Source organism: Bombus vosnesenskii, unplaced genomic scaffold (genome assembly GCF_011952255.1).
Source record: "Bombus vosnesenskii isolate JDL3184/JDL3185 unplaced genomic scaffold, Bvos_JDL3184-5_v1.1 scf7180000013340, whole genome shotgun sequence".
Lineage (NCBI taxonomy): Eukaryota > Metazoa > Arthropoda > Insecta > Hymenoptera > Apidae > Bombus > Bombus vosnesenskii.
Genome location: NW_022882977.1, coordinates 1551916 through 1578252, shown reverse-complemented (window position 1 = coordinate 1578252; position 26337 = coordinate 1551916). Strand labels below are relative to the sequence as shown.

Below are 26337 nucleotides of genomic sequence, written 5' to 3'. Positions count from 1 at the left end.
ATAAGAGAAATGACTTGTATGTGATCCCCTGGTATCTAGCAATTTTTTGTTCACCTTGTGAATGGAAACTAAATGAAAACAAACGAAAGATAGCAAGATCCTTGTCCATCCAATTTTTCATCGTCCAATTTGTCTAATCTGACAAATTTAAAATGAGATGTACTAGGAAATTCACGGTACTGAATGCTTCCTATCTACAAACAGTTATCTCTCGGGGAAATCCTTTACATTTAATTTATCCAAATGTCATTTAACATGTACGACATTAAAAATCAAAGGGATAACGGAAACAACGACGAAGTAGTCGAAGCAGAAGAAAACCAAGAAGAAAAAGAAAAATTAGAAAATAGGTACTTAAAAATGTAAGATACTACGAAATAGAATATATATTAATATTAACGATAAAATAACTGCGTCATTGTAGACGGAAATTTCGAAGAAAATCGATGATTTATCATTCGATATCGTTGATAGTGTTGCACGCTCTGGAAGCACTACTTTTGATCATTCTTCTGCCAGTGATAATCTGGCAATGGGTTTCTGTCAATCATCGTTTAAAGATTATCCTGAAAACCGTAGTAGAAGTAAATATTTATACAAATAAATATTTCGTATTATATAGAATATATTATTGTTATATATAAGATATATATATATATATATATAATCTCTTATGAGAGAGAAGGAAGAGAAAAGACCGAAAGTGAGAAATTAAATTAATGTAAATAAAATAAGTAAAATTATAGACATAGAGAGACTGAGAGCAAAGTGCTTTTCAGGGTTATGAGGCCGAAAATAAGAAGATATATAATATAAAATCTCTAATATGATATAGCATGGTCGTAAAAAAAGGGTCCATAACTTGAAGGGATGGTAGTACTCATCGAAAGGAGTAAAAAATATGTAATCAACATAGGACGTAAAATCAATTCTTTCAAAAGCTGATTTTACAAAAGATCGATTTTTAAAATCTACGTTTATTAGACATTTTTTTACTCCTCTCAGTGAGTACTACAACCCCTTTGAGTTATATATTATTTTATGTTACTGTATATTAATTAATAGTTCATAATTAATATTACTACAACTCTAAGTTGTACTTACTAAGACACAAAGGTGATGATACTTTGACATTTAAATTCTTAAAATTTTGGCTTAAAAGCTATTATGATTTTCAGTTACGATTCGTTATGATTTTTAGTTTGCTAAATGAAAATTATGATAATTACAATTCTTTTATAATTCATTCAGGTCACGCTCGAACTGGTTATGTGGGTGATCTTCGCTGGAGTGTCTGTCCTTATGACCACGACATTCGTTTTAGAAGATATTTACCATGGAAAGAACGACTATGAGAAGCTCAAACAATTAATAAACACGCGAGACGAGCCCATACGGAGCAGTAACGAAACGCCGAATTTTTTTAAAGAGCAGAACGAACTGATACTTCCAGAAAACTGACATCGATATTTCTTATAATAGCTTTCTTTTTTTACCTTTCTGTTTTTCTATTTTCACTATATCTTTTTATAGTACTCTGTATTCTGTATATTTTCAATGTATCCTATACTGTATGTTTATTTGTTTTTAAAGGGCTTCTTCTAGTACAACTTTTTTATGACTGATCTTTCGAGGAAAATACAGTTCCTTATTCGTAAAATTCTAAGTTGTAAAGTCATAACATAGTAAAATGGTCAGTTTTTGCTAGTGGAAATAGCTTCAATAATTTGATTAGTATCCAAACGACGCAACGGAATTAATATCTATATAAATCATCTAAAATAATGCTTAAACTAAATATGTTGTTACTACTTAAACCAAAGATACATATATATACATCTAAAAACAAAAATTTTTAATGCAAAAGTTCACAAAATGTGTTAATCACAGTACTTAAAAATATACCAAAAATACACAAAAAATAATACTTGTCATAATACTTAATAAGTGGCATATAGATGATAAACTTTTTCCGGCTACCCATTTCTATAAACTATGTTCATAGAAATATAAATCCGCATAAACGCCAATAGTAAAAAATATTATAGCTATAAAATTTCTTCTAAAGAGACGATTCTTCGACAAATATTGAAGATTCTTCGATCAATGGTTCCTCTGACGTTGACACAGGACTTCCTGGCGAATCTTTGTAAATTACAGGAATTTCCACATTTTCGTGAAACCAGTCTTTATCAGATTCTTATTTCTACTCGGGAAAAGGAATTCTATCACTATTCTTCGATGACAATGGTCCCAATATGTTCATGAGGTGTTTGAAGACAGACGCATTCATTAAATAAAAAACGTTGCTGCTTTGAACATTGTTCGTTAAAACGTTAATTTCAGCGACTAATAATTTTAAAACTGCGAGTTTAACGCTTTTGTTGAATTCGAATTTAGCCATTCCCAAACCCAATACGTTGCTTAATATTTTATCGCTGCTTCTCATTAGTGATGAAGTCGTTGGGTCGTCCCAAGGAATACGTTCTCGGCGCCACCATTGTAAGGTAAACCTAAAGAAATTTAAAACAGAATTATTCTATACATATTCTATTATTCTAGACAAATTCTCTTTGAAATAGTAATTATAAAGATTTATTACGCGGCTGAAAATCGACTTATGACAATATGAAAAATGAAATAATTATAATTATACAATATATAAATAAATATTTTATATGGTGAATGATAATTATAAAAATGTATATTTCTGACAGACAAAGAGAAGAATACGTTTCACAAAGTAGTTGAAACTTAAGAAAAGAATAAATACGCTTAGTAGCTGCATGGTGTACGTGAATAGGACATGATGCGTTTAGAATCGGTGTAATATATATATATATATATAATATTTATATATATATATATATATATATATAATATATATATATATATATATATATATATAATATATATATTATATATATATATATATATATATATATTATATATATTATTATATATATTATATATATTATATATATTATTATATATATTATATATATATAACGTTTGAATAGCGAAATATTTTCATCTTGTAATTACTTTACAATTTATAATTACGCACATATTAGGATGATGCACATTAAATGTCCATTCTCCAAAACCTCATTATTGACTATAACAAGAATGAACAAAATATTAATGTGATGAACATTTTTGGAAACATGAATTTTGCATTTATGAAAGATGATCGTATTTCAATGAAACTACGTTTGCTTAAAACTTTAAGTTGCTTTTCTGACAATCCATTTGTAACATTCTGATTAATTGACTTTATGACTCTGCTACGCCTTAAGATTACAATTCACATCGACAGCCCCTACGTCAATGCGTTAAATCGTAACACAAATGATCAAATCGCAAAAGCTATTGACTTACATTGACCTTTGTTACGATGATCGCAATTCGGCATAAATTACCATAAATTCACGGTGATCCACGTTTAAAAACACATTGCTTGCGACTTATGCGATTAATGGTATTTGCTAATCTCAAGACTCAAATCGTCGAAAGTAGCCCCAGAAGTACGTATACATAAAAATATATATATATACTCCAAAAGGCCTCGCCAACGTTTAAACGGTTCCGGATCGTCTGCTCTCTCTCTCTCTCTGTCTATGACCGGTAAATTCGGTGAACGTAAATTGTCCTTTGTACTTCTTCAACGGTGAGTTACGACATAGCGCCCGTGGCCGTTTATCATTTCTATATTTTTGTCCCTGAACTCCTTCAATTAGCTTGTCTTGATTAGCTTAGAAAACTAAAAAAATGTAGAAAAAATGTACTTTTACTCCATGGTATCAAAGGAAATGAGATAGTTATGTATGTTATATTAGCCACTACCACTTGGAAAGAACTTGAGAGAAATTATTTAAAATAATGTTACTCCATACTAAGAATAAAAGTGATTTCTTCGTAATTAGAGATATAGAATGAATTTCGAGGTCACATCATGGTAAAAATTTACATGAAACCTACGTATAAATACAGTAATACTGATGAGACTTTTTAGAAAAAATCTGATTAAAATCAGCCAAGGATATGTAATTGGTTAAGCATCTTGATTATGAATCACAGTTTAACCAATAGTATTTTTTTCTGTTTAACCAACAATGTTTTTGCACAATGGATGAATGTATAGTTATAATGAGTATTTTTTCCTTCTCTCAGTAACTTCGGTATTGTTTCGAGTTTATTGTAGCATTGTGTATCGGAACGAGCGTATCATATCCTTGCTTTATTTTATTGCACGTTACCGTATATTAATATTAATTTCTATTATTTAGGAGATGAAACAAATTCTCGCTGTATGTCTCCTACTGACAGTGGCCGATGCTAATGTTTTCCGGGAAAATCATGGGAGCCCCTTGAATAGATTTTTCCACCCGAAACGCTGGTTTCCATCACCGGAGCATCAATTTGAATCACCAGGACATTCATTTCCTATACCAGAACATTTATTTCCTACACCAGGACACTCACTTCCAACGCCGGCATACATGCAAGTCTCATCAGACCAGTCACCATTCCATAAACAATTAGAAAAACTCTTTCCACACAAAGTTAACCAACAGAATAAGGCCTCAGAATCTTGTACTGCTGTGAGGATTTGTCATAGTCCGTTAACAGGCGAAATCGTAAGTTACTTAGTACAACATCAATGACAGAAGTTCTTTGAAAATGTTATACATATACATTTCATATATGAATAAGTTAAATGATATGTAATTTCATTAGTGATAAGTTAGATCTTTATATTAAAGTAAATATTTTAATTTTCAAATAATCATTTGCAGATCATTACTGAATTTGATGGAATACAGCCAATAAGTAATGAAAATCTTGGTTGTACAAGTGGCAATAAGAAATATTCTGATAACGTAAATTCTAACAATGAAAATCTTAATAGTAATAGAAATGTTAAGGGGAATCCCAGAACAACTATGCCAATACTTACTACTACTTCACAATCTCAAACCAGTGAATCTCCTCATAACTATGGAGAAGGAATTATTGACATTCGAATGGGCTACTAAATACTAAAAAGTAAAAAAAGGAAAAAGGAAAGTAATATTTTCATTAAGTTTAAAAAGTAATGTATTTATTAAGTTTTATGATACATTGAACATGTACACATTAATAATATTCGAAATAAAAATAGATGCATCTGATGATTTGTTGTATTTCTATCTCGTTTGTATATTACCTCTACCTCTTCCATTATCAACAGTCATTAATGTATAAAAATGCAAAATTATCAAATATTAGACAATTCCAAATAAAATTTCAACAATTGTTAACAAAAATGTTCAATTTCAATCAAATATCAGAATACAACTTTTGTATAATAGAGCTTAAATGTACTTATATCATTCTTTTACATTTTACAAATATTTAACACATGAAAAAAAAATTATAATGTAGCTACACAAAACTAATCCTTTTCCGAAGAGAAACCCTATATATACCTTACATATCGCTTAATCAAATCTTGTTATATTGTTTATTCGTTTCTATAAAGTAAATAAGAAGTATTTAATATCAATAAAGCTACATTTTAATTGTAAATCATTAAACTAACATCTTACCTGTATTAATTGATTATTATCATCTCTGTGATTGTATTGTGTATTTAAGAAAACAATATCAGCATTTATCTTTATATTGGGATCCTTTTCTTCTATGTATTTCATAGTTTTCTTAGCAACTGCTTGAACTGCTGCAGCATTTAATGAATAATCGTCACTCGTTAATGGGCATATACCTCTGGTAATCAAATATTTCTATTAATAATAGTAGGGTCTAAATTAAACAACTTCTATGTGATGCATACTTGTGAAAATGCTCATATCCAGTAATTTCTTCATCACAGAGATAACACATCATACAGCCACAGACACAAGTGATTTTATTGCATCCATCCTCCTTAAAATATGGACGGCTACATCTGTGACATTTATGTACAAGTGCTTCTGTCATTTTCTCTTCCAAAAACAAACGTGCTTTCTCAGTCTTTTCTTCATAGCATTTAAGCGGTATATGATTTACCTCTTTACATAATCTATTTCAAAATATAACAGTGCATAATAATGGTAGAAATGAAGAATTTTCTCATAACATAAATTTGGTGAGTATAATTATTGTATCTTTTTAAATCGAACTTACCTACACGATTCTTTCATACATTCGGGATTAAGACATTTAAAAACATTATCGTTTAAGGGAGGTATAGATGCAAATTGACAAAATGGACATGAAACTAAACCTAGGATTCCAGCAGACATTACTTCTCTTTCTTGCTTCTTACGAACAAATGTACTAAATTCCATCGGTGTTAATACTTTCTGAAGAGTCGAAAGTCTAAATTCTCCATCACAATCTACAAAACATGGAACATGCCCATTCCCCTGTGCAATTTGTGTTTGAGTTCCACGTACAATACACAAGTTGCAAAATACGTGGCCATCATCACATGTTGAACATTTAGATGGTATACATTCAACAAAACAGCACTGACATGTTAAAAGTTCATTTCTTTTCTAGTAAACAAATAAGAAAATGATATTATTTTCTTTTCAGTGTATAACATTTTTTTAGCGTGTATTATAATATAATAACTTACTTGTAACTCCTCAAATTCTTCATCTTCTCTTTTTTTTAATTCTTTTTGATATTCTGTAATACGATTTTTATGTTTTATAAATGCACATTCATGCAATAAAGGAATATCATTTGATAGAGTTTTTTCCCACATGGTTGTATAGTTTGTTTTTTTATCTGGTTCCATATTCTCTAAAGCGTTTGCAGTTATAGTCAAGTGATAATTATGCTGTTGATACACATTCATTAAAGTTTCCACCTATAAATTTCAAATAATGCTTTATATATCGCAAGTGACATATTATATTTTAACATACATACCTCAAATTTATTAAAATGATATTTCAAAAATTCAAGTGCGTCAGGATTGTAACCATACTTTCTTTTTGAATTTTCAAAATATGTATGTGGAGATGGATACATTTCTAAAAACTGTTTCACATCAAATTCATGAATGTATAGCATTTGCTGTTCTGTAATACGCATTCGTCTTATTTTTTCATCTACTGTTAGATAAGTAGGACATTTACATTGATCTTCTATGAACTGGTCTAATTTAGCAGGATCATTAGCTGTTTGTACTATAACTTTTTTTAAATATGCAGGGTCTGCATTAGGAAAAATTCCTTTTAAATAATTATGTTTTTCATCTATATCATAATCTTTTTCCTGATTTATTTTGCTATTTATTTCAACAGGACATACTTGTCTATCTTCTACTATGATATTAATTAACTCCTCAAACTGTTTATCTAAACTAAGATCTGTATTTGAATATCTTCCACATAGTTTCTTAATGTAATTCTTATCTAAATCGGGAAATATAAATTCTAATCTTTTATCCAGTTGCATCCTTAGGGGTATTCTAGTATTTTCTATATTAATATCTTTTTTGCTCTCACTAGTTTTCTTCAAAAACTTGATATCTTTTTTTCTAGTACCTCCAAACACATGTTTGGTATTTTGTATAGAATAAATTCCAGTAGAAGTTGATGGTTTCACTTCTATGTTTTTAAATGAATCTTGTGATTTTGTTACTACAACTGGTACATCACTTGTTGCAGTATCATACAATGTGCTTTTGGAACATGGTGATATATTAGGCGATGTATTTTTAGGTGAAATTATTGTCCTAATAACATTTCTTTTATTAGTAAATGATGAATCACCAGAATTTATTCTGTAAGGTCTTATATTACCTAAATCAACATTTGATATTTCTAACATTTTTGTTGGATTTTTTAATTGTTTCTGTTTATATATGGCAGATAATTTCTGTTTCTTAATGTTTTCCTTATTACTCAAATATTGCATATAATTATGTAATATTTGTCCATAATTCTTGTTATTATTCCCTTTATACCTTGTTTGTAGAACAGTCTCCTTACTTTTGGTATTTGAATTATTCGATGAATATTGCATGCTTAATAGGTCACTTGTTTGTTTCATAGAACTAGTTCTTTTTCTCCCATAAACATGTTTTTGCTGTGTTGATAAACCATTGTGACAAAATATCTGTTTGCATTTGACAGAATTGTCATCTACGAATTCCATATTACAAGAAATTTTTATTGCTGGCCTTTCCGTTGGTAATAAATCCCACAAACTAAGCTCTATATAATTCTCTGCATAACGATTTTTATATAAAATTCCAAACACACGATCATATTCATATAGTGGCAGAAGTGTACATATTTGATGAGCTTTCTCTTTTATTTTTGTAATCTGGTAATCGTTAGAGTCACTTAATGATGTATTGCTCAAAGATTCTATAGATTTTGTTTTATATATATCACTTTGAGATAATGAAATTATATCTGTCTGCTTTTGAGACTTGTGAATAAAATCTAAATTATTATTTGAGTCATTATTACTCTCCAAACTTTCTCTACTGGACATAGCACATGTGTTATGATTGTTATCAGTTTTACATGTATCCATATGTAATTCCACATTAGTTAATATTGAAAATAATGGATACATATAACTTTCAGGACTTGTTTCTTCTGAGCTACTATTCATATGATTGTAATCTAAATCAAACTGGTTTGAAAATATATTTGAATTGAACAATATCCATTCATCTACATCCATTTTTCTTTGGTAACTTTAGATTTGAATACTTCTATAACATACATATAATAAGGATATTTTTAAAAATTCGTTTCAACTTTTCAATAATCTTTGTTCTAAATCTTTCTGTCTTATAAAGTAAAGATGCCTTTTTAACATCAGCAATACTTACATACTTACAAGATACTTACATTTAATACTTACAAGATATTAAACAATAAAAATTATAATATATATATATATACAAGCAAACTTAAACTTTTATTAGAGAAGAAATTTTCTCTTTTAGATAGTTATACTTTTTACTTTGTTCAAATATGTAATAATATAACAATTGTTGTTACAATAACTTACAAAAATCGAAATGTGAATAGTTGATGATACTTCTCTTAAAACAAGGGATCACTAACTAGAAGGCTTCTTTTGTCTTACAAACTACAAAATATTGAGATTACTAAACATGTAATAATGGGATTCCCGCAATGTATTTATCGATATCTGAATCGATCGAGCTTATACTATTTTTTTAAAAGACTTTATTTATTACATATACATATATCATACAAACAAAATGTTTTCGTAGAAATACACTGTAATGTTCTATATCAATATACATACATAAATATATTCTTTTATATAAACTGAACAAAGACCAATTGCATATCCACAATCGAATTCAGAACTACCAATATATGGAACACTAATATTATATAGAAAGTTGGTATCATAGGTAAATTAAACTGAACTAATGATTACGTATAATAAATGATAATTATATAATTTTATTCTCAAATATGTCGTCAATAACATGATTCTGAGCAACTTTTTCCTATATATACCGCTATATAACCGCTGCTTGGCGTTAGTTTCCGAGATATTCATGAACTTTTACTACTTTTTATATTTGAGTTAATTTTATATATGAGCATGATGATATTACCATACGTATGTTCGTTGTTTTCGCAAAGTTAAACTAATCATACTTGAGTTCCTTTCTTGTCTTTCTGTATTTACGAATTGAACCGTGAGACGTATGAACGCATCGTAATACGAATCCCTGCACGAACATATCTATGTATCATATCATCATGTTAGTACATGAAGTTAACCCAAGTATACAATCTCTACTATGTTAGGAAGGAAAGAGGAAGGAAAGGAAAGGAAAAGAAAAAAGAAGGAAAAGCGTGTTTCGTTTGAAGCCTCTTAGTAAGCATAAGTAATCTCGTCCGTCAGTCAAAGAGTAAAAGACTTCTGAACAAGGCCGTTTATTAGACCGGTCAGACGTTGGAATTTGGAATAACTATGATTAGTAAAATAAAGAGAGAAGAGTAAGGTGAAGACTGAAGTAGAGTGGAGACTTTCGAGATTTGTGTGTTTGATGTGCATCCCTCTGGTGGCGAGTATTGGAGGGCCGTCATAACATTAATACATACGTGACCGCACCCGTTTTATGTGGTTATGTGTGGTGATTCATAGATATCGTATGTAAAATTTATTGAATTCCTCAGGTAAAAAATATAATACAAAATGACAGAAGTTCATAACTTAGGTGTTGACGCTATCAGCTGTCATGCTTGGAATAAAGACAAAAAAGGTTTGACATTTGTTTGACGCGTACAGTACCTTTGCCAATCAATGATCAGAGTTAATATATTTTTTACAGAAGTGGCTATTTGTCCAAATAACAATGAGATCCAAGTTTACAAACGCACATCGAGTGGTTGGAAATTGTTACAGAATCTACAGGAACATGATATGCATGTTATGGGTATTGATTGGGCACCAAATACCAATCGAATAGTAACATGCTCCGCAGATAAGAATGCATACGTTTGGACACAGGAAGGAGATGGAAAGTGGAATCCTGCATGGGTACTTTTAAGAATAAATCGTGCAGCAACATGTGTAAAGTGGTCACCATTAGGTATGAGCCAGCTGAAGTGTGGTTGATTTGGGTTTGAATAAATGTAAGCTGAAAAATTGCTTGCTTCCTTCTCTGTAGAAAATAAATTTGCTGTTGGATCTGGAGGTAGAGTAATAGCTGTTTGTTATTTTGTTTCTGAAAACAATTGGTGGCAGTGTAAGCATATAAAACGCCCATTAAGGTCTACTGTAACTACAGTCGATTGGCACCCAGATAATAAAGTTTTGGTTGCTGGATCCACTGATTATAAAGTTCGTGTATTTAGTGCATTTATTAGTGACATGGAAGATGCACCTGGTAATGGTCCATGGGGTCACAGTAATACTTTAGGAACATTACTTGCCGAATTCCAGAATACTCCCAATGGAGGTAGAGAAGTGTTCTTTTTATTACAATGCTAATAGAAATCTTATTGTCATATTTATTAATCATTTCCTTTCTATTTATACTCAGGAGGTTGGATACACTCTGTTGCATTTAGTCCTTGTGGCAATAAAATTTGTTGGGTAGCACACAATTCATCAATTTGCATTGCAGATGCTACTAAAGGAAATGCTGTTATACGATTGTATACAGAGCATTTACCATTTTTATGTTGTGTTTGGATGGGGTCCAATTCCATTATCGCTGTGGTATTTATTTATATTTTCAACTGCGATAATTTTCATTATAAATATATGACTCACAAACTAAATAATTCCTTTAGGGTCATAGTTGTATGCCTATGCTGTATTCTATAGACGATAATGGTCAACTATATTTTGTATCAAAATTAGACAATACACAGAAAAAGGAGGCTGCTGGTTTGTCCGCTATGCGTAAATTTCAATCGTTAGATCGCCAAGCGAGAACCGACACGAACGATAATGCCTTAGACAGTATACATCAAAATACTATCAACTGTGTGCGCAAAGTATCAGATAATGAATTTAGTACGAGCGGTTTAGATGGTCAATTGGTAGTTTGGGATCTCAAGGTAAATCTTATCTCTATACAATTTCTTTCACATCTATATAATCAATACAAGTATACTAACAATTTAATTTCTAATTTAGCTTCTGGAGAATTCTATTGCTGGTCTCAAGATAGCATAAGTAAAATCTTTTTTTATATCAAAGAAAGACGGAAGATGTTACATCAATTGAAAAGATGTATAAATGTTAAATCTGAAACGAAACGAAAGAAAATATACAATTTCTCATTAATACTTCAATTATATCAATTACTCCTATACAAAATACATTATATTTTTAGCTAAACATTTGTCGATATGTGTAGATAAATTAATATGATTCCCTTGCCTTGTGATCCATAACTTTAATTTAAACTTAAAATTTTAAAGCGTCAAATCGCATTTGCTAAATTCCTCTACCTCCTCCTTACGTCATCCTACACACTGTTGCGATCAATGCAATGCTCATCTCGGATCGTCGACTGGTTTGCATAGTTTCAGGCGACCCGATAAGTACGTTGGTTCACTGTTTGTCAGGCGTAAAAGGTTGGTTCGCGCCTGGAAACCACACGGTCTCGTGCGGCTCGAGTGGGGGGCAGCCGGACAAGTTCAGCGCGAATATCGATTCAGTCTCGCACAAACCACCCCCATGTACCGTGCTCGTTGCAGCAGCTCCACCTTCTAACTTTGTTTTTCGCTCGGTATCATGACTGGTACATAAACAGAGAAGGAAAGAAAGAGAAGCACCGCGGTGTAAAGGCTGTGTGCATAGTCCACATCGTGCTCTACGAACGGGAAACGGATATAGTGGCGCGTTCAATTATTTCGACAACTATTGTGGGGATGTATTAGACGCGAATAAACCAGATCATCGTCGATAGAAATGTCTGTGCCGATGATGCTTATCGATTCGACAGCTAGTGTTGAAGAGGCATTCCATCATTTGTACACTTTTTAGTGAAGTGGTCAAGTTTATTACATAAACTCGAATCGTGATTAACGAACGTGATATTTTGTTCGTTTTATACGAAGAATATTAGTCGTCGAACGTATACTTATATCGTAACGTATCTTCGTCATTATCTATCTTTTCCACTTCTTTTTCTTCGTTCTGAACTATCGTCCCCTTTCGTTTTTGTGACATATAAATCTTTCGTCAAACGGTTCACGCGACTGTCACGAGCTGTCGATTAAAATAGATCTTTCCAGCAAAACGTTCCGTCATCGATTCGCCGCATGCGACGAGCTATCTCGAAGGGTTGCGTTTCGTTCTCCTTGGCTACGCGCGCTGATACACCTGATAAATTTAGAAAGCTGTTGAACGTTATGATCGAACAACTTTCATGGAATTAACGATTGACCTTATGTGCTGGAGGAACCCGTTATTGTCGTGAAAGCAGCTGGACGTTGCAAGCGCAAAAAGAAGAACCGAAACGCAGGAAAAAACAGGAGAGTGGTAGAGGAACCGCGTAAAACTCGAAGATTGAGTTTTGTTTCCGTGGCTGTCGAATATGAAACGTTGCAACCACGGTCACACGCGTCCCTACTTGTCTTGACTACAAGTCGTGGCTGAGCAAAGGGAGTGCGCCTCCGCTTCTTGAGAGATGTCTTCGATATCAGCGCAGGGGGTCGTCGAAAGAGCCAGCGCCGAGTTGACCAAAAGAATCAACGGTCTGGGGCTAAGAGCGTCTAAACATCATGGTTGGTGAATTAATTAACATTATTTTTTTTTCTTGTAGTACGATATAGGACTTGAAGATATTAGAGGAATCATACCTCGCATATGTATTTAAGGAATTTGGAAAAATGGACTGATCGAAGAGATTAAGGAATTACCGAGTATTCAAATGCGATTTTTTTTCAACCGAGTCGATCTGAAATTCTTAAAAGTATTTGTTAACGTTGAAATATATGAATTTTTAATACATTATCAAGAAATGAGAAATACGATCAAAAACATTCTTTTGTGATTTTCATCTTTAAAATTATTAACGTTCTGTATCTTTTATTTTGAAAATTATTAACGTTTCTACTAAATACACAATTCAATATGGTATTTACCAAGCCTTCAAGCTATTGAATAACTTGCTGAGCAATAAATTCATTCGAGTAAGGACGATCCTCTAATTATTTCAAGCACCTTGTAACTTATTTTATCCTTCATGTGAATGGTTCGAGAATAATTTTAAATCGATACCTAATTTGGAATTGTCTAGCTTCGACCTAACTTAAACATATAACTCATAATCGTCGATTCTTTTAAAGAGAGCTTCGACAGGATGTTATTACCAATTAATTTTCTTTCTCTTCCTGTCCTTTTTATTCATTGTTTCACCGTGCTGGAATCTTAAACAGTCGCCGAAGCGGGGCGATCGACGAATTTGGCCAGCCATTATTGCGTAATCACAAATACCAATTGATTTCTGTTAAACCGCAACCCTGAACCGCTCCTTGGTCAATGTTTCTTAATTCTGCGTTGTACAACATTACCCGGTGCATCGTATGCTCGGTGCTGTCCCGACGATCTTCCTCCGGAACGTTCGTTAAAGCGGCCACCAAGTGGTTTTAGTCGCAATCTGAACTGCAATGGAATCGATAGCATTCGTCCTCATGCACGTGGAAACGTAGTACTTAGCCATCTCGTAATCTTTTACCTTGCATTCTATTTTCCATTTGCTTGAAAATCTGGGAAAGATATACATACATACAATCTTTTCAATGTAACTTATACCTTTACAACGTTATATCTTTTATGTACTTTTTATGGATGACTTGAGGTTTAATTTTGAATCTCATTTAGAGGTTAACTTTATGATACTTATATCTAATATCCAGTATCTAAAACTAGAGCTTAAGTTTTAATAAGACGTTGTTAGGCCTCGTGTATCGTTGAAAAATATGGCAAAGATGTTGGACCATTGTCAGCTGAAATATGTATTTAACTGTAACTTATCCTGGTTTCCTATCGTTCGTATATGAATGTTAACCATCTCAACTATAGTCATACTAATATAATTTCATTTACTAACAGAAGTATATTTCTAAGAAGTATTACTCTCGAGTATTAGTCTTTTCTATTGAGTTCTAGTAGGATACGGATATCTGATACATTTGTTTATCTTAGATATACATTTAATACCAATTTCCAAAAACTGTTGAAATTAATAATGGCTAGTTAATAATGAAACATTCTAGATATATACGTACTGTGTATGTAGTGTATTATATTGTGCAAAAAGTATATTTATAATATACTTTTAATTAAAAAATAAACTATTATATAAATAATATAAAAGTATATATGATATATACAAGACATATAAAGATATATAGAACAGGTTAAGATGACTGCACTGAATATCATGGTTTATTAATATAATGAATACTTAACTGTTTAAATAGTTTTGCAATCTCTGTGAAATACATATTTACATTAAATATCTTGTAGCATCCATATACACTTGCTAATTTGTTCCAAACTTTATCAATACAATTGTCATAATCACGCCTTGTTATAATACTAATGACATTTCAAAATGTTTCGTATAACACATAACATACCCATAAAAAGTTTCCACAGATATCCGCTCAATTCGTTTGATTTCGTGCGCTACTGTAGAGGCAATAATAATGCAGTCATAAATGATCAGGCATTGTATGTTTTGAACGTGACACCTGAATTTATTTCAACCGTTGTTAATTGTGGTTAATTGTTAGCACGAGAACATCGTATCGATTGACATGACTAGGTCGACGATTCACGGACCGGAAATATCGGTGAATCGACGATTTGTCGTGTCTGACGAACACGAGAGCCCGAGCATCGGGTTTGCTTGAATGGGAATCCGGCAGACAAAAGGCAGCGTACGCATGCCGGTTTTCATACGGCCGAGAAGTCGCGACAGAGCAAGAGATTTATTTTAACGCGTAAAATAGGTAATCACCGTGGCGGCTGGATTGCCGCCAGAGCCCCTGCACGACTGATAAAATTGTGGCAGATCAGCCAAACCCCTCCTCTCAAACAATTAATCATTCGTTACTGTATCATCGCATGATCGTCTTTGTTTCTTCGAACAAAAACCCAAAACCATCTTCTTAATCTTTTTCATGAAATTTAGATGCTGCAAGAAAATAAACTAGGATTAGATGATGAACTTCATTCGATTCTCTATTTTTTATTTTGATTATCTACGAAGTTTAGATTATTATAAATTATATTATATGAATGTGAAGGAATTACTCTAAGATCGTTAAGATTAGAAATTTTATAGAGCTTTTCTTGTTTTTCTAAATTAATATAAAATTATTGTAATTCCATATAGATACATAGTTATCTGCCATTATATCATAAAATTATCGTATTAATATGATTTCAAACTTCTTTGGTTCAAATGATATTCATTTCATAAATATAAAATTTCTTTTATGTTTGAATTTAACATAGAGAAGAAAATAAAAAGTTGTACGAGACATTTGTAATAATTTTCATATTACATCTTGTTAATTCGCCATCTGAAAAACAAATTATTACATTAAAGACAATTAGACCAGTAAGTATTTAAAAATCTCCATATTTTCGTGTTCTCAACAAAGATTTCTGCAGTAGGGAATATCTATTTACTTACACGTGGAACTGATCAATACTGGCTATAAATTTGAAGTGTCGTGGCGTATAGAAAATTTTTGTCACGCTGCAACGAATTTTATTCGAATCGGAAACATTTTTCAACAATCCATTCGATACATTCTTTCGATTGCGAATACCGGCGAAACTATCGTTCGATAAACTTATCGATCGAGCTACATCTCGCGATAGAATAGATGTGATGCGAGATACGTTATTGTTGCTTGATAAATAAGTTGGATAAGAGAGCAGAATTGTACTTTAACGCGTTAACTGCCACATAAAGTTTATATATTTTTCTCTGGAAGCCGTAATAGATTGAAATATGCTGCAACATAACATTTAATTTTTATATTAATTACAATATTTCGATACATTACAATAGAAAATTATATTATATTCGCACATTCTTTTCTGATTACAGTATTTAAATCATCCATATTGTTGAACATTTGTTAACCTATGAGATTTATCTTGTACCACTTATTTTAAAGAATTTAGTAACGTGGTTCACGGATGACTAGACTGCGGATTTTTACGCAATTATGAGAAATTTTAAAATGCAATAATGCACAGAATGTGAATAATTTAAAAAATGTATGAAATGTCCGAAGTACAAGAGTCTCTATATTATTTAGCAGGTAAAATAATTTTTTGCTAAAGTTCCATTTCTTTTATTATACATATAAAACCATGAATTTACATATAAATCCGTAGTATACCAACTGCGACCATCACCGTAGCAATCAACGTGTTAATCGTAGGTGGGCACAATTCGCGGGGAAAAAATGCTTGCCATGTGATAGAGAGATAGAGACAGGAAATAGAGATGTACCCGGAGCCAAATGGGACATACAGTTCGAAAATAAAACGAAAATAACTTACCGCATCTTCGCAGCAAGTTTACCTTTACAGAAAAGCCTTTAAAGACATGCTCTTCAGTCCTCATTACAAGCACGGATCTTTAAAAATTATATTGGATATAGAAACTTGTTTTAAACACCTTTGTCTACACATAATATTTTTAATATTTTTGTGATAGAAAAAAGGAATTCTTTTGTATGTAAATGCTATTTTATGACAGATTATTTAATGTAGATAATTGTAGTTTATTTCAACTTATAGATTGTTTTAAAAATATTACTCGAATAATCGAAGAACTATTTGGTCATTGGAAGAAGCTTATGTTTTAGATTATTTCTATAAACATCGATACGGAATCCTTTTTTAGACAAGGAACACCTTTGTATTGTTGATAATATGATGTCAATTTTTTTCAATGGAAGAAAAGAATTATTTTGAATTCTTTTGTAATATATTTGACAGAGGTGATTATGATTTATTCAAATTGATAAATTTAAAATATTTTCGTGGAGATCTCTGTAAATCAATGATCATTGAAAGGATAGTTCATCCTAAATTTGACTTTACAGGCAAACATCGTGAATATTTAAATTCATGAACAACATAGATCTGTTCCTGCAAACGAATGTTTCATATACAGATGTTCGATTATGAGTGTTTATAATCGAGAAAGTAAATATTTCTTTAAAGGAATTTACGAAAGCCTTTAACACGGAGGAGTCTTCTGAAACCTAACAACTTTCAGCTTTATCGAGCTTTATCGATATTTCCTCTACACTGTTCCAAACGACTATGATAATACATTCATAAAAGTTTTAGTAGTCATCAAGCATTCATAAATTAATTATATAATAATTCATATAAGTAATTCATAAATTATTTAACTCCTTGACATTCTTAATCATCCCATTTAATCGCCTGTTTGATCCAAATGGATTATTGTATAATAATATTGGATGCAAAAACCATCTTAGGACTCTCAGGATAAAACATTTCAATAGATTCTCTACTCTCTATTATATTTATTTCCCAAATCTTGTTATTTATCTTTAATATTGACAAAATTTAAAAATATTAGTTGACAAAGCATTATAGAAGTCAGAAGTATAGAAGTCAGAATATATAATACATAAAATATTGTTTATATAATTAATACATGTAATACATAACATAAATGAAAAGAAGTTAATCCTAAATCTGATGATAAAAGAAATACAATTATTGTTTTGAATATTAAACAATATCTATTGAAACGTATTAAGTATCAATTGGTAGTTGAAACAAAGGATGATGTTTAAATAAACCATGGGAATGTTTCAGGTGGGGGAAAGGCGAGCGTCATGGAACGCGTTACGCACGTGTTCTGCGGGAGCGGCGGTGTTCCGTACACGAATTTGCAGAGCGCGAATAATGCGAACGCAACCCCGGAAAAGCCAAGCAGGAGCGTGCCAACGTCGATAAGCAACATGCCTTCGGTGAACAACAAGAGCCTGAGCAACGTCGGTACACCGAGCAGAGCAAGGATATCGAGAAATCGTGGGAAGAATGTGCCGTTGGCGAGCGGTGGAACGGGCGGATACGTCGCGCCCACCACGTGGGATCAGCTGATGCAAGACGATCATTTCCTCAGTAAATTCTTCCTCTACTTCACCGCCATCGAGAGGAGGATTTTGGCTCAGGTGCCAGCGATTAAACGATCGTTATTAATCTAACTTGCAACAGAGTTGCACTCATCTTTGTTTTTTCTTTTTTTAACGTGTTAACATGTTCCGTCCTCAGTAAGAAGTAAGATAAGTTCGGTTGAAAGAATTACACTAGAATATACAATCAAAGAAGAATGGCGCTTGTACTGAATACCTGATGCATACTTTGTTATCTTCTTTTCTATCTGTTTTGTTTGGGAGCAGTTAAGAGGATTGTATAAAATACTGTATGACATACATAGGACAGAAAGTGATTCCCTATGCGAAAGTACATCAAAAACGTAGAATAACAGCTTTTCGTTGAAGGCACAGTATTGAAGATTTTGAGAATTTATTACGTACGATATAATTTATAAAGAGAATTTGTATAGTAGAAGTTTGCTGATTTTTCTGCCACTTATGATACTTAGTTCAAATAATGTGAGTTTAGGCTCAGATAAGTAGATTGTGAACTGCTAAAATTTTATTTTACTATTATTGACGAAATGAAGTATTGTTAATGAAACTATCCACTGTACTTTCTTGAATCTAACTACTCGTAAAAGTCATGCAGATTTTGTATAGAAAAGTAATGGGTATTATAGTGTCTGTTGAGCTTAAAATTAATTCTCGGATGAAAAAATTTCACTTGATACTACTAATTTAATTTTGCATACGGAATCCTCTTGTATAATATCGTTTCCATAATACTTTTGGCTGCATTCTATATATTGTCGAAGCTTGTAATTTTATTGGAAAAGTAGAATGCGCTCAATCCTCAATTCTTGGCATTGATTCGCCGTGGAATTAAAGATAGTAAAGATTGACGATGTGGATTAGATAATAATCTTTTCACGGTCGTGCAAGATGATTCTTCTTGGTCGTAAAATAAATCACTTGTGATTAAGGAAAGTCTTGTTGCGTAATGCTTTGTTAAATGACATATTTGTTTAGCAACGGACGTCAAACTTCTTGGCTATCGACTTGTGTATATGCATACGTCGTGAACTCGGGCTGATTTACTGATTTATGTTTGGAAACGCTGTTCAATTATAAATAATAGTATTAGAAGCCTTTTCATACTGGTCGAATGATCTTTCACGGGAGATTAGACTGATATACGATCTTGCATATATTTTATACAAGGTTCTTAACTGTCATCTGGTTCTGGTTCTAATATTGGTTTAAATAATCTATTAAATTAAATTGTTAAATTTTAATTCGATAGATTATTTAATTTTAGGGTATTTAAATCCATTTCGTGTTTTAAAAAGCATGAAGTATTTTAGAATTAAGTAACTTAATTGGAACAACTAAGTTCCAACTGTTGAGAGGATCGCTTATAATTTCACGATACCAGTTAAGAGTTCATGTCATAAAATTAAAGCATCATTCTATTCTCCTTGGAACAGTAAATATTGATTCTCTCATCTGCTTAGAACAGAACAATAAGCATATATAAATCTATAAATACATAATACAACTTATCTAGTTACTTAGACGCTCTAACATGATAGGATGAAAGGAAAAGTCTCTTAACAATACTGTTTAAGATTTAAACAAACGTTATCCCACCTTCTTTGAACAGTATATTAATATTGATTCAATCTTGATGCAGTTTTTATATAAGACGTCTATTCCAGGATGTCCGTCCCACAGGGTTCTACGTAGACTTTGCCAGCGTACCTCGATTAAAAATGGAAGCACTGCGTGCGCATTCATAAATATTTTATTAAGCAGTTGTCACAAACATATAAAATCATCCTGGCAAAGGTTTTCTAGAATAACTTGCACACCTAAAAATAAAACGGAAAATCTAACAACATTGAGATTCCACTTCCATGATTCTTAATTTATTCCATGGCGAATCGAGTACCCGTGAATTTTTCAATTGATGTACATTTCTTAAAATTTTGCATCTTTGATATATTTTATATTTTTAAAATGTTCTATTCCTGAAGCTTTATATTTCTAAAAATATACAAAAATGTAACGATTCGGTGATTTACAGGTGTGCTTAAGATGGCGAGATATACTTTATGCGCGACCTCGACTCTGGGCAGGTTTAGTGCCCGTGGTGAGGTGTCGTGAGGTGCGTGCCATGCCTCCTAGTTCACGCACACGGCTCTACGCCTCCTTAGTTAGAAGAGGCTTTCATTCGTTGGTTCTTCTCGGCGCATCGGATGAGGATATCCCGGAACTGACGCACGGATTCCCATTAGCGCAGAGAAATATTCATTCGTTATCGCTTAGATGTTGCGCCGTTACTGACAGGGGGCTTGAAGCTCTCTTAGATCATCTACAGGTATATACATACATGTAACTTTCCTTAATACAAAACAACCATTAAATTTAAAGACCATAAATATTTCACTTAAAAAATTAGCATTATTACCTTTTGATTGCAGATTAAAGTTACAGCAGATTTTTATTGGTGTATAATACGTAAGAATTAATTGAATTTTTCTTTCAGAAATAAGCCTTTTTTATTCTAAATGTCTCGTTTATGCTATATTAAAAACTGACAATGAAAAAGGTTAAGTAAATTTTAATAAAAAGTACGTTGGGGATGAACTTTCTTTCAAGGTCATTTTTCTCCAACTTCTACAGTCAAAAATATTTGAAACATTCTGTGCAATCCAAATATAGACATTTAAATCAACTGTTTTCAAAATGTTGATCATGCATATCTTGTTGATTAAATAAATGAACTACTACAGACTTCATTCTTGTTTTCAAAGCTCTCAAACAAGCTACTATTTTCTTTCTTTTCTTCTTTATATCGCTCATTTATTTGATACAGAGTAAATTAATGAGTAGATATTAAGGAAAGGGGGAGTAGAAGTATTCTCTAATGTTTTTATATTTTTAGGCGTTGTTCGAGCTGGAATTAGCTGGTTGCAACGAGATAACGGAAGCCGGCCTGTGGACTTGCTTAACACCTAGAATAGTATCGCTCTCCTTGTCGGATTGTATTAATGTGGCCGATGAAGCTGTCGGTGCTGTCGCTCAATTGCTGCCGAGCCTCTACGAGTTCTCGTTGCAGGCTTACCATGTAACCGATGCCGCTCTTGGATATTTCCACGCCACTCAAAGTAGCTCCCTTAGTATCCTCAGGCTGCAATCCTGCTGGGAACTCACTAATCATGGTGTAGTCAATATTGGTAAGGAGCCTTTATTTTAAAATCTTGCGTTGCGATGTTATTCGTATTTTATTTCGAATAAGACATTTCGTATGTCTTTCGATTAAAGCATAAGACATAGATTTAAATAAAAATTGGAGCAAATATTCATTTGGAGTGTTTAGTAATACAAAATCAATATAACATGAAAGAGCGTCATATCACGAAAAGTTATTTTTGAATATAGTATCCACACTTTTAATTATTTATGTTCTACTATAGTATGACAAAAAATAAAAATTGAAAAATTGACATATATAACAATAAAACGTTGAGCAATGTTCACTGCTGTGATAAAATGACAAATTGTCTTCCACTAAAGACACTCGAGGTGTCTGATATTATAACGTGGTTGAATATAATAAGAATAGGTACTAATTAGTCTTTGAGTTATCATGTTAGTTATTATAGTGGTGTCCTCGTTGTGTATATATAGTAAAAAATACTCCAACATAACTCAAGACGTTAACGTCGCGTAAAGCGGGACAGTTGCAAAATCGTTTTGCTAGGATCCAGGTAGAAATAATTCTTGATGACGATACCGTGAAATTAAGTCAGGTGGTGCACGCATCCGACCATTATAAATTTAGAATTAAGGAACACCGCTTTATTTAGCTTTCAAGCTGTCAGCAACAGCTCAGACTCATGCTTCTAAGTGAGTACACGTAGCTACTTCGAGGACAACGACCAGATGTCGTTATTTATATGGTAGTTTCGTATTTCTCTGTAATAAGTTAATGAAAAAGATTAAACAAAAAAAAAAGAAAAAAGAATCTTAGAGAATGTATAATATACTCTTCATTTTCTGTCTTATCTTCCAGTACATTCCTTGCCCAATCTGACTGTCCTGTCGCTGTCTGGATGCAGTAAAGTAACAGATGATGGCGTTGAATTGATAGCAGAAAACTTATCCAGGCTTCGTTCGTTGGATCTGAGCTGGTGCTCGAGAATCACCGATGCGGCTCTAGAGTACATTGCTTGTGATCTGAATCACTTAGAGGAGCTCACATTGGACAGGTGAGAACTGTTTAATTATTGTAGGACTTAACATAAAAAGGGATCCAACATTTTTTAAAGTTTCGTACAAAGAACGATGATAAAGAATATATGAAGCAAAACATTAAATATTCAATAATGTAAATCAGTTGAAAACAAATTGCAACGTTGGTTTCCAATGAGTTCAGAGAAGAGGCATTCAGCTGCAACCGACGAAAATGAAGAGGCATACTTCCCTTTTTCTTAACTCTTCTTTTAAATCGCGCTAAATGACACTGCGACCCACCGCGGTGAATCCGTACGATCCATTCATGTTCTACATACTAAACGCGTTAACAAGCATTCTATTTACGATCAACTATTGTGCAATACGTCCATGAATCAGCGTTCGTCGATGCATTCAGACGCCTAAGGAGACAAACTAACAATCTAGCAACAAATTGGCTGGCTGTAGGAGATAATATATATATATATATAGAATATACAGTTGTTCTAAGCGATATAGCGAAATTCTAACTGATGATATTCACAGTCACATCCAAACACCTTGATTTTCAAATTGCAAATGATTTATGTGGATAAAAATTTCTGGAACTTGTTTTCCGAATAGTACACTATAGGATACATTTTTTTAAATATACAGCAGAACACGCTATATCCTTCACTTTTATCAACTAAGCACTCTTGTCCATAATTCGTCTGCCACTTGTTAATCCTAAACATAATATTTATTAAAATAGATTTCTAATAATATCTTCAAAACATAGTATAATTGAATTTTCTTTCAATACGTACGACTTATAAACTTGTCAACTTCATTTTTGTAATTACAAAATTCATTTGTCTTTATCTTAAATATATGTACTAATAAACGTTCGATAATTTATGGATAGGAGTGTATGTCGTTTTCGAATCTGGGCTCAAATGATTTGGCTTCGTTTTCATGCCAATTTGTCTTCAATGGAGACGTTAACGAATCTATGATGAACAGAAAACAATCATTAAATAATTTGGCGAAGACATCGTGAATAGACGTCATAGATCCTTTCTTTATTATCTTGAAGTTTCTAATTATGTAATCATATAATCTTTAATTTAGAAAGTGAAATAATAATGTGTTGCAGCTATAGATTTCTCAATCTATAAATCTATGATAAATCCATAATTTAGATATAATTATTATAAATAATTATATTTAGAAATTAGATTAAGATATAAGGATAAAGGTTCGTTTCTAGGAAAGAACGATATCATGAAAAATATGAATCGAAAAGCAACGAAAAAAATGACAAAATGACAAAACTTTATATTAAGAGAAGAGTCGAAGCAAATAGTTTGTTAAACTTTTCTTTCTTCATCTCGCGTAGATGTGTGCATATCACAGATATAGGCGTGGGCTACATTTCCACAATGGGATCATTGAGCGCATTGTTCTTGAGATGGTGCATACTACTTAGAGACTTTGGACTTCAGCACTTGTGCGGCATGAAATCCTTACAAGTACTCTCCGTGGCAGGTAAGATCAACCTAAAGCCTGCTCTATATGTCCCCTACATTGCACGTCGAAATTTAAAGAATAAACTTCACCGTCCCCCCTTTCTCAAAGATGAACAATTATTGAACAAATGTTATTTCCAAACATTTACCCTTTTTCATATATAAATAATTGACCAATGGTCTTATAATATTTCACAAACAATTAAAAAGCATTAAAATTTACCTTTCAAAAATTTATCTATTTCTATTAGGTTATCCGAAAAGTTTCTTTCGTTTCATAAGGCGATAATAGATGAAAAATAATTTCTGTTTTACATTATTTTATTGAATTAAGTATGATCCATTTCATTCTATTTCTATTATTATGTTCGTGCATAATTCAATAAACTAATATAAAACAAAAAACATTGTGCGTCTATTATTTCCTTATAGAACGAAAGAAACTTTCCGGATAACCTAATATGTATAAGTTATTGATGAAGAATCTTACATTCTTCCACAAAGAGAAAAAAGGTATTCGAAAGAATTAAGGAGTTAAGAAATTTGAATCATTGATCAATGGTGTTATCATCTTTCAAAAATTGATCTCTTTGTATACATAAACTTTTTTATATAATTTATACTATTTCACAAAGGAGGAAAAGTAAAAATTCATTTCTGTTAAAGAACATAAATTTTTCACAGGGTGCCCATTGCTCACAAGTAGCGGATTATCGAGCTTGATTCAGCTTCGACATTTACACGAGCTAGAGTTAACTAATTGTCCAGGAACGTCTCAAGAGCTGTTCGATTATTTGCGCGAACACCTACCGCGCTGCCTAATCATCGAATAAATGACGCTTCGTTGGGAGCAGGGCAACAGCTCCAGCAAATTCCTTTGCGTTCCACACAGAAGACGTTTCAATTCCTATAGAACGAGACGACAACATAAAAAGATGTTTCACGTAAAGCAATATTTAGAACGAACAAGAGTACTGACTACGAGAGGAGGAGACGATGCGGATACAGATAGGAAAGAAGCAATTGACGTCCATACACAAGCAGTACCGCAAATTATTGTTCTCTCTTGTAACGACAAAGGATATAAAAAATGAAAAAAAAAAAAAGATATATAAGAAGAAAAAAAGAAAAACACTAGCCCTAAAAACATGCAAACATGTTAACACTAAGATAGCGCGTAGACATTTTTAATACACCAGAGCTCCTGTATGAATCGCACTCCTTTCTCGCCGATGCTACAACTTCTTATCGGATCGTATATGCGGTTCGATTCGTTTTGTTCTTTCCTTTTTCCGTTTTTGCATTTTTCGTCGAAACGCGTTTGAAAAAAATATGTAAAAAAAGAAATGCAAGAAAAAAAAGAAGAAAATGCAGAAAAGTATGCATCTCTCAATAAATTGATATCTTATATGGAGTTTCATATGTCGCCGCTTGATAATAGAGAAAACAGAAAACAGGAAGCAAACGAAGAGACAGTTTAATTATAGTAGGTTCTCGTTAAAACGAAGAAAAGAAATGAAAAAATGATATATAAAAAGACGTAGATATTGTACGACGAAATGACACGACAGACTCAACAGTTAGAACTGTGATAAATTTTTATTATACGTATGTTGTTCTACTTTGACTATATACATATGTCTAGGGCGTTGTTTAAACCTGCTTCAACGTTTTAAGGATGCGCGTAATTATCAACGCGTTAGACGCGTTGCTTTTTTTTGAGAGAAAGAAAGGTATAATAAGCAAGCTACGATCGTAATAAAGTGATTAAAACAAAAAGATAAAAGAAACCAAAAAAGAGTACAGAAAAACATTCCGGTTACGTGTTAACGAGAACTTTTATTTTACGAGACATCACGATCCTGCGAGTTTTTCATTTGCTCGACGATGTGTTGCTAAATAAACGAATGAAAAAAAGAGAAAAAAAAACGTTAAAGATC

The 26337-nt window shown here is 32.2% G+C and overlaps 5 protein-coding genes across 9 annotated transcripts; 4 read left to right on the top strand and 1 right to left on the bottom strand.

The window, feature by feature from the left end:
- Nucleotides 1–2097, top strand: LOC117236166. The gene is made up of 3 exons (XM_033498895.1): nucleotides 1–350; nucleotides 425–584; nucleotides 1252–2097. The coding sequence occupies exons 1-3, from the start codon at nucleotides 244–246 to the stop codon at nucleotides 1459–1461; spliced, it is 477 nt and encodes a 158-aa protein (XP_033354786.1). The 5' UTR covers nucleotides 1–243; the 3' UTR covers nucleotides 1462–2097.
- A 1281-nt stretch (nucleotides 2098–3378) lies between these two features.
- On the top strand, nucleotides 3379–5174 carry LOC117236190. Of its 3 annotated transcripts, none has more exons than XM_033498913.1 (3): nucleotides 3379–3527; nucleotides 4290–4640; nucleotides 4800–5174. In XM_033498913.1, exons 2-3 carry the CDS (start codon nucleotides 4293–4295, stop codon nucleotides 5037–5039), a joined length of 588 nt encoding a protein of 195 aa, XP_033354804.1. In that variant the 5' UTR covers nucleotides 3379–3527; nucleotides 4290–4292; the 3' UTR covers nucleotides 5040–5174. The 3 variants fall into 3 exon arrangements, with proteins under 3 accessions (XP_033354804.1, XP_033354805.1, XP_033354807.1); XM_033498914.1 differs by lacking the exon at nucleotides 3379–3527 and adding an exon at nucleotides 3653–3670; XM_033498916.1 differs by lacking the exon at nucleotides 3379–3527 and adding an exon at nucleotides 3697–3820.
- LOC117236181 lies at nucleotides 5088–9300 on the bottom strand. Its single transcript, XM_033498902.1, has 7 exons — nucleotides 9031–9300; nucleotides 6925–8728; nucleotides 6626–6862; nucleotides 6169–6542; nucleotides 5837–6064; nucleotides 5592–5769; nucleotides 5088–5516 (listed from the first exon to the last, which is right to left on the bottom strand). Exons 2-7 carry the CDS (start codon nucleotides 8695–8697, stop codon nucleotides 5484–5486), a joined length of 2823 nt encoding a protein of 940 aa, XP_033354793.1. The 5' UTR covers nucleotides 8698–8728; nucleotides 9031–9300; the 3' UTR covers nucleotides 5088–5483.
- A 459-nt stretch (nucleotides 9301–9759) lies between these two features.
- LOC117236184 (actin-related protein 2/3 complex subunit 1A-A) lies at nucleotides 9760–11859 on the top strand. 3 transcript variants are annotated; one of them, XM_033498904.1, is made up of 7 exons: nucleotides 9760–10157; nucleotides 10226–10270; nucleotides 10340–10600; nucleotides 10679–10969; nucleotides 11054–11232; nucleotides 11307–11576; nucleotides 11656–11859. In XM_033498904.1, the coding sequence occupies exons 1-7, from the start codon at nucleotides 10127–10129 to the stop codon at nucleotides 11692–11694; spliced, it is 1116 nt and encodes a 371-aa protein (XP_033354795.1). In that variant the 5' UTR covers nucleotides 9760–10126; the 3' UTR covers nucleotides 11695–11859. The 3 variants fall into 3 exon arrangements, with proteins under 3 accessions (XP_033354795.1, XP_033354796.1, XP_033354798.1); XM_033498905.1 differs by having other exon boundaries at nucleotides 9763–10270; XM_033498907.1 differs by having other exon boundaries at nucleotides 9763–10270; nucleotides 10320–10600.
- A 303-nt stretch (nucleotides 11860–12162) lies between these two features.
- Nucleotides 12163–25557, top strand: LOC117236183 (F-box/LRR-repeat protein 16). Its single transcript, XM_033498903.1, has 7 exons — nucleotides 12163–13253; nucleotides 18361–18719; nucleotides 20734–21027; nucleotides 21595–21886; nucleotides 22726–22921; nucleotides 24268–24416; nucleotides 25082–25557. The coding sequence occupies exons 1-7, from the start codon at nucleotides 13157–13159 to the stop codon at nucleotides 25228–25230; spliced, it is 1536 nt and encodes a 511-aa protein (XP_033354794.1). The 5' UTR covers nucleotides 12163–13156; the 3' UTR covers nucleotides 25231–25557.
- The last annotated feature ends 780 nt before the right edge of the window (nucleotides 25558–26337 follow it).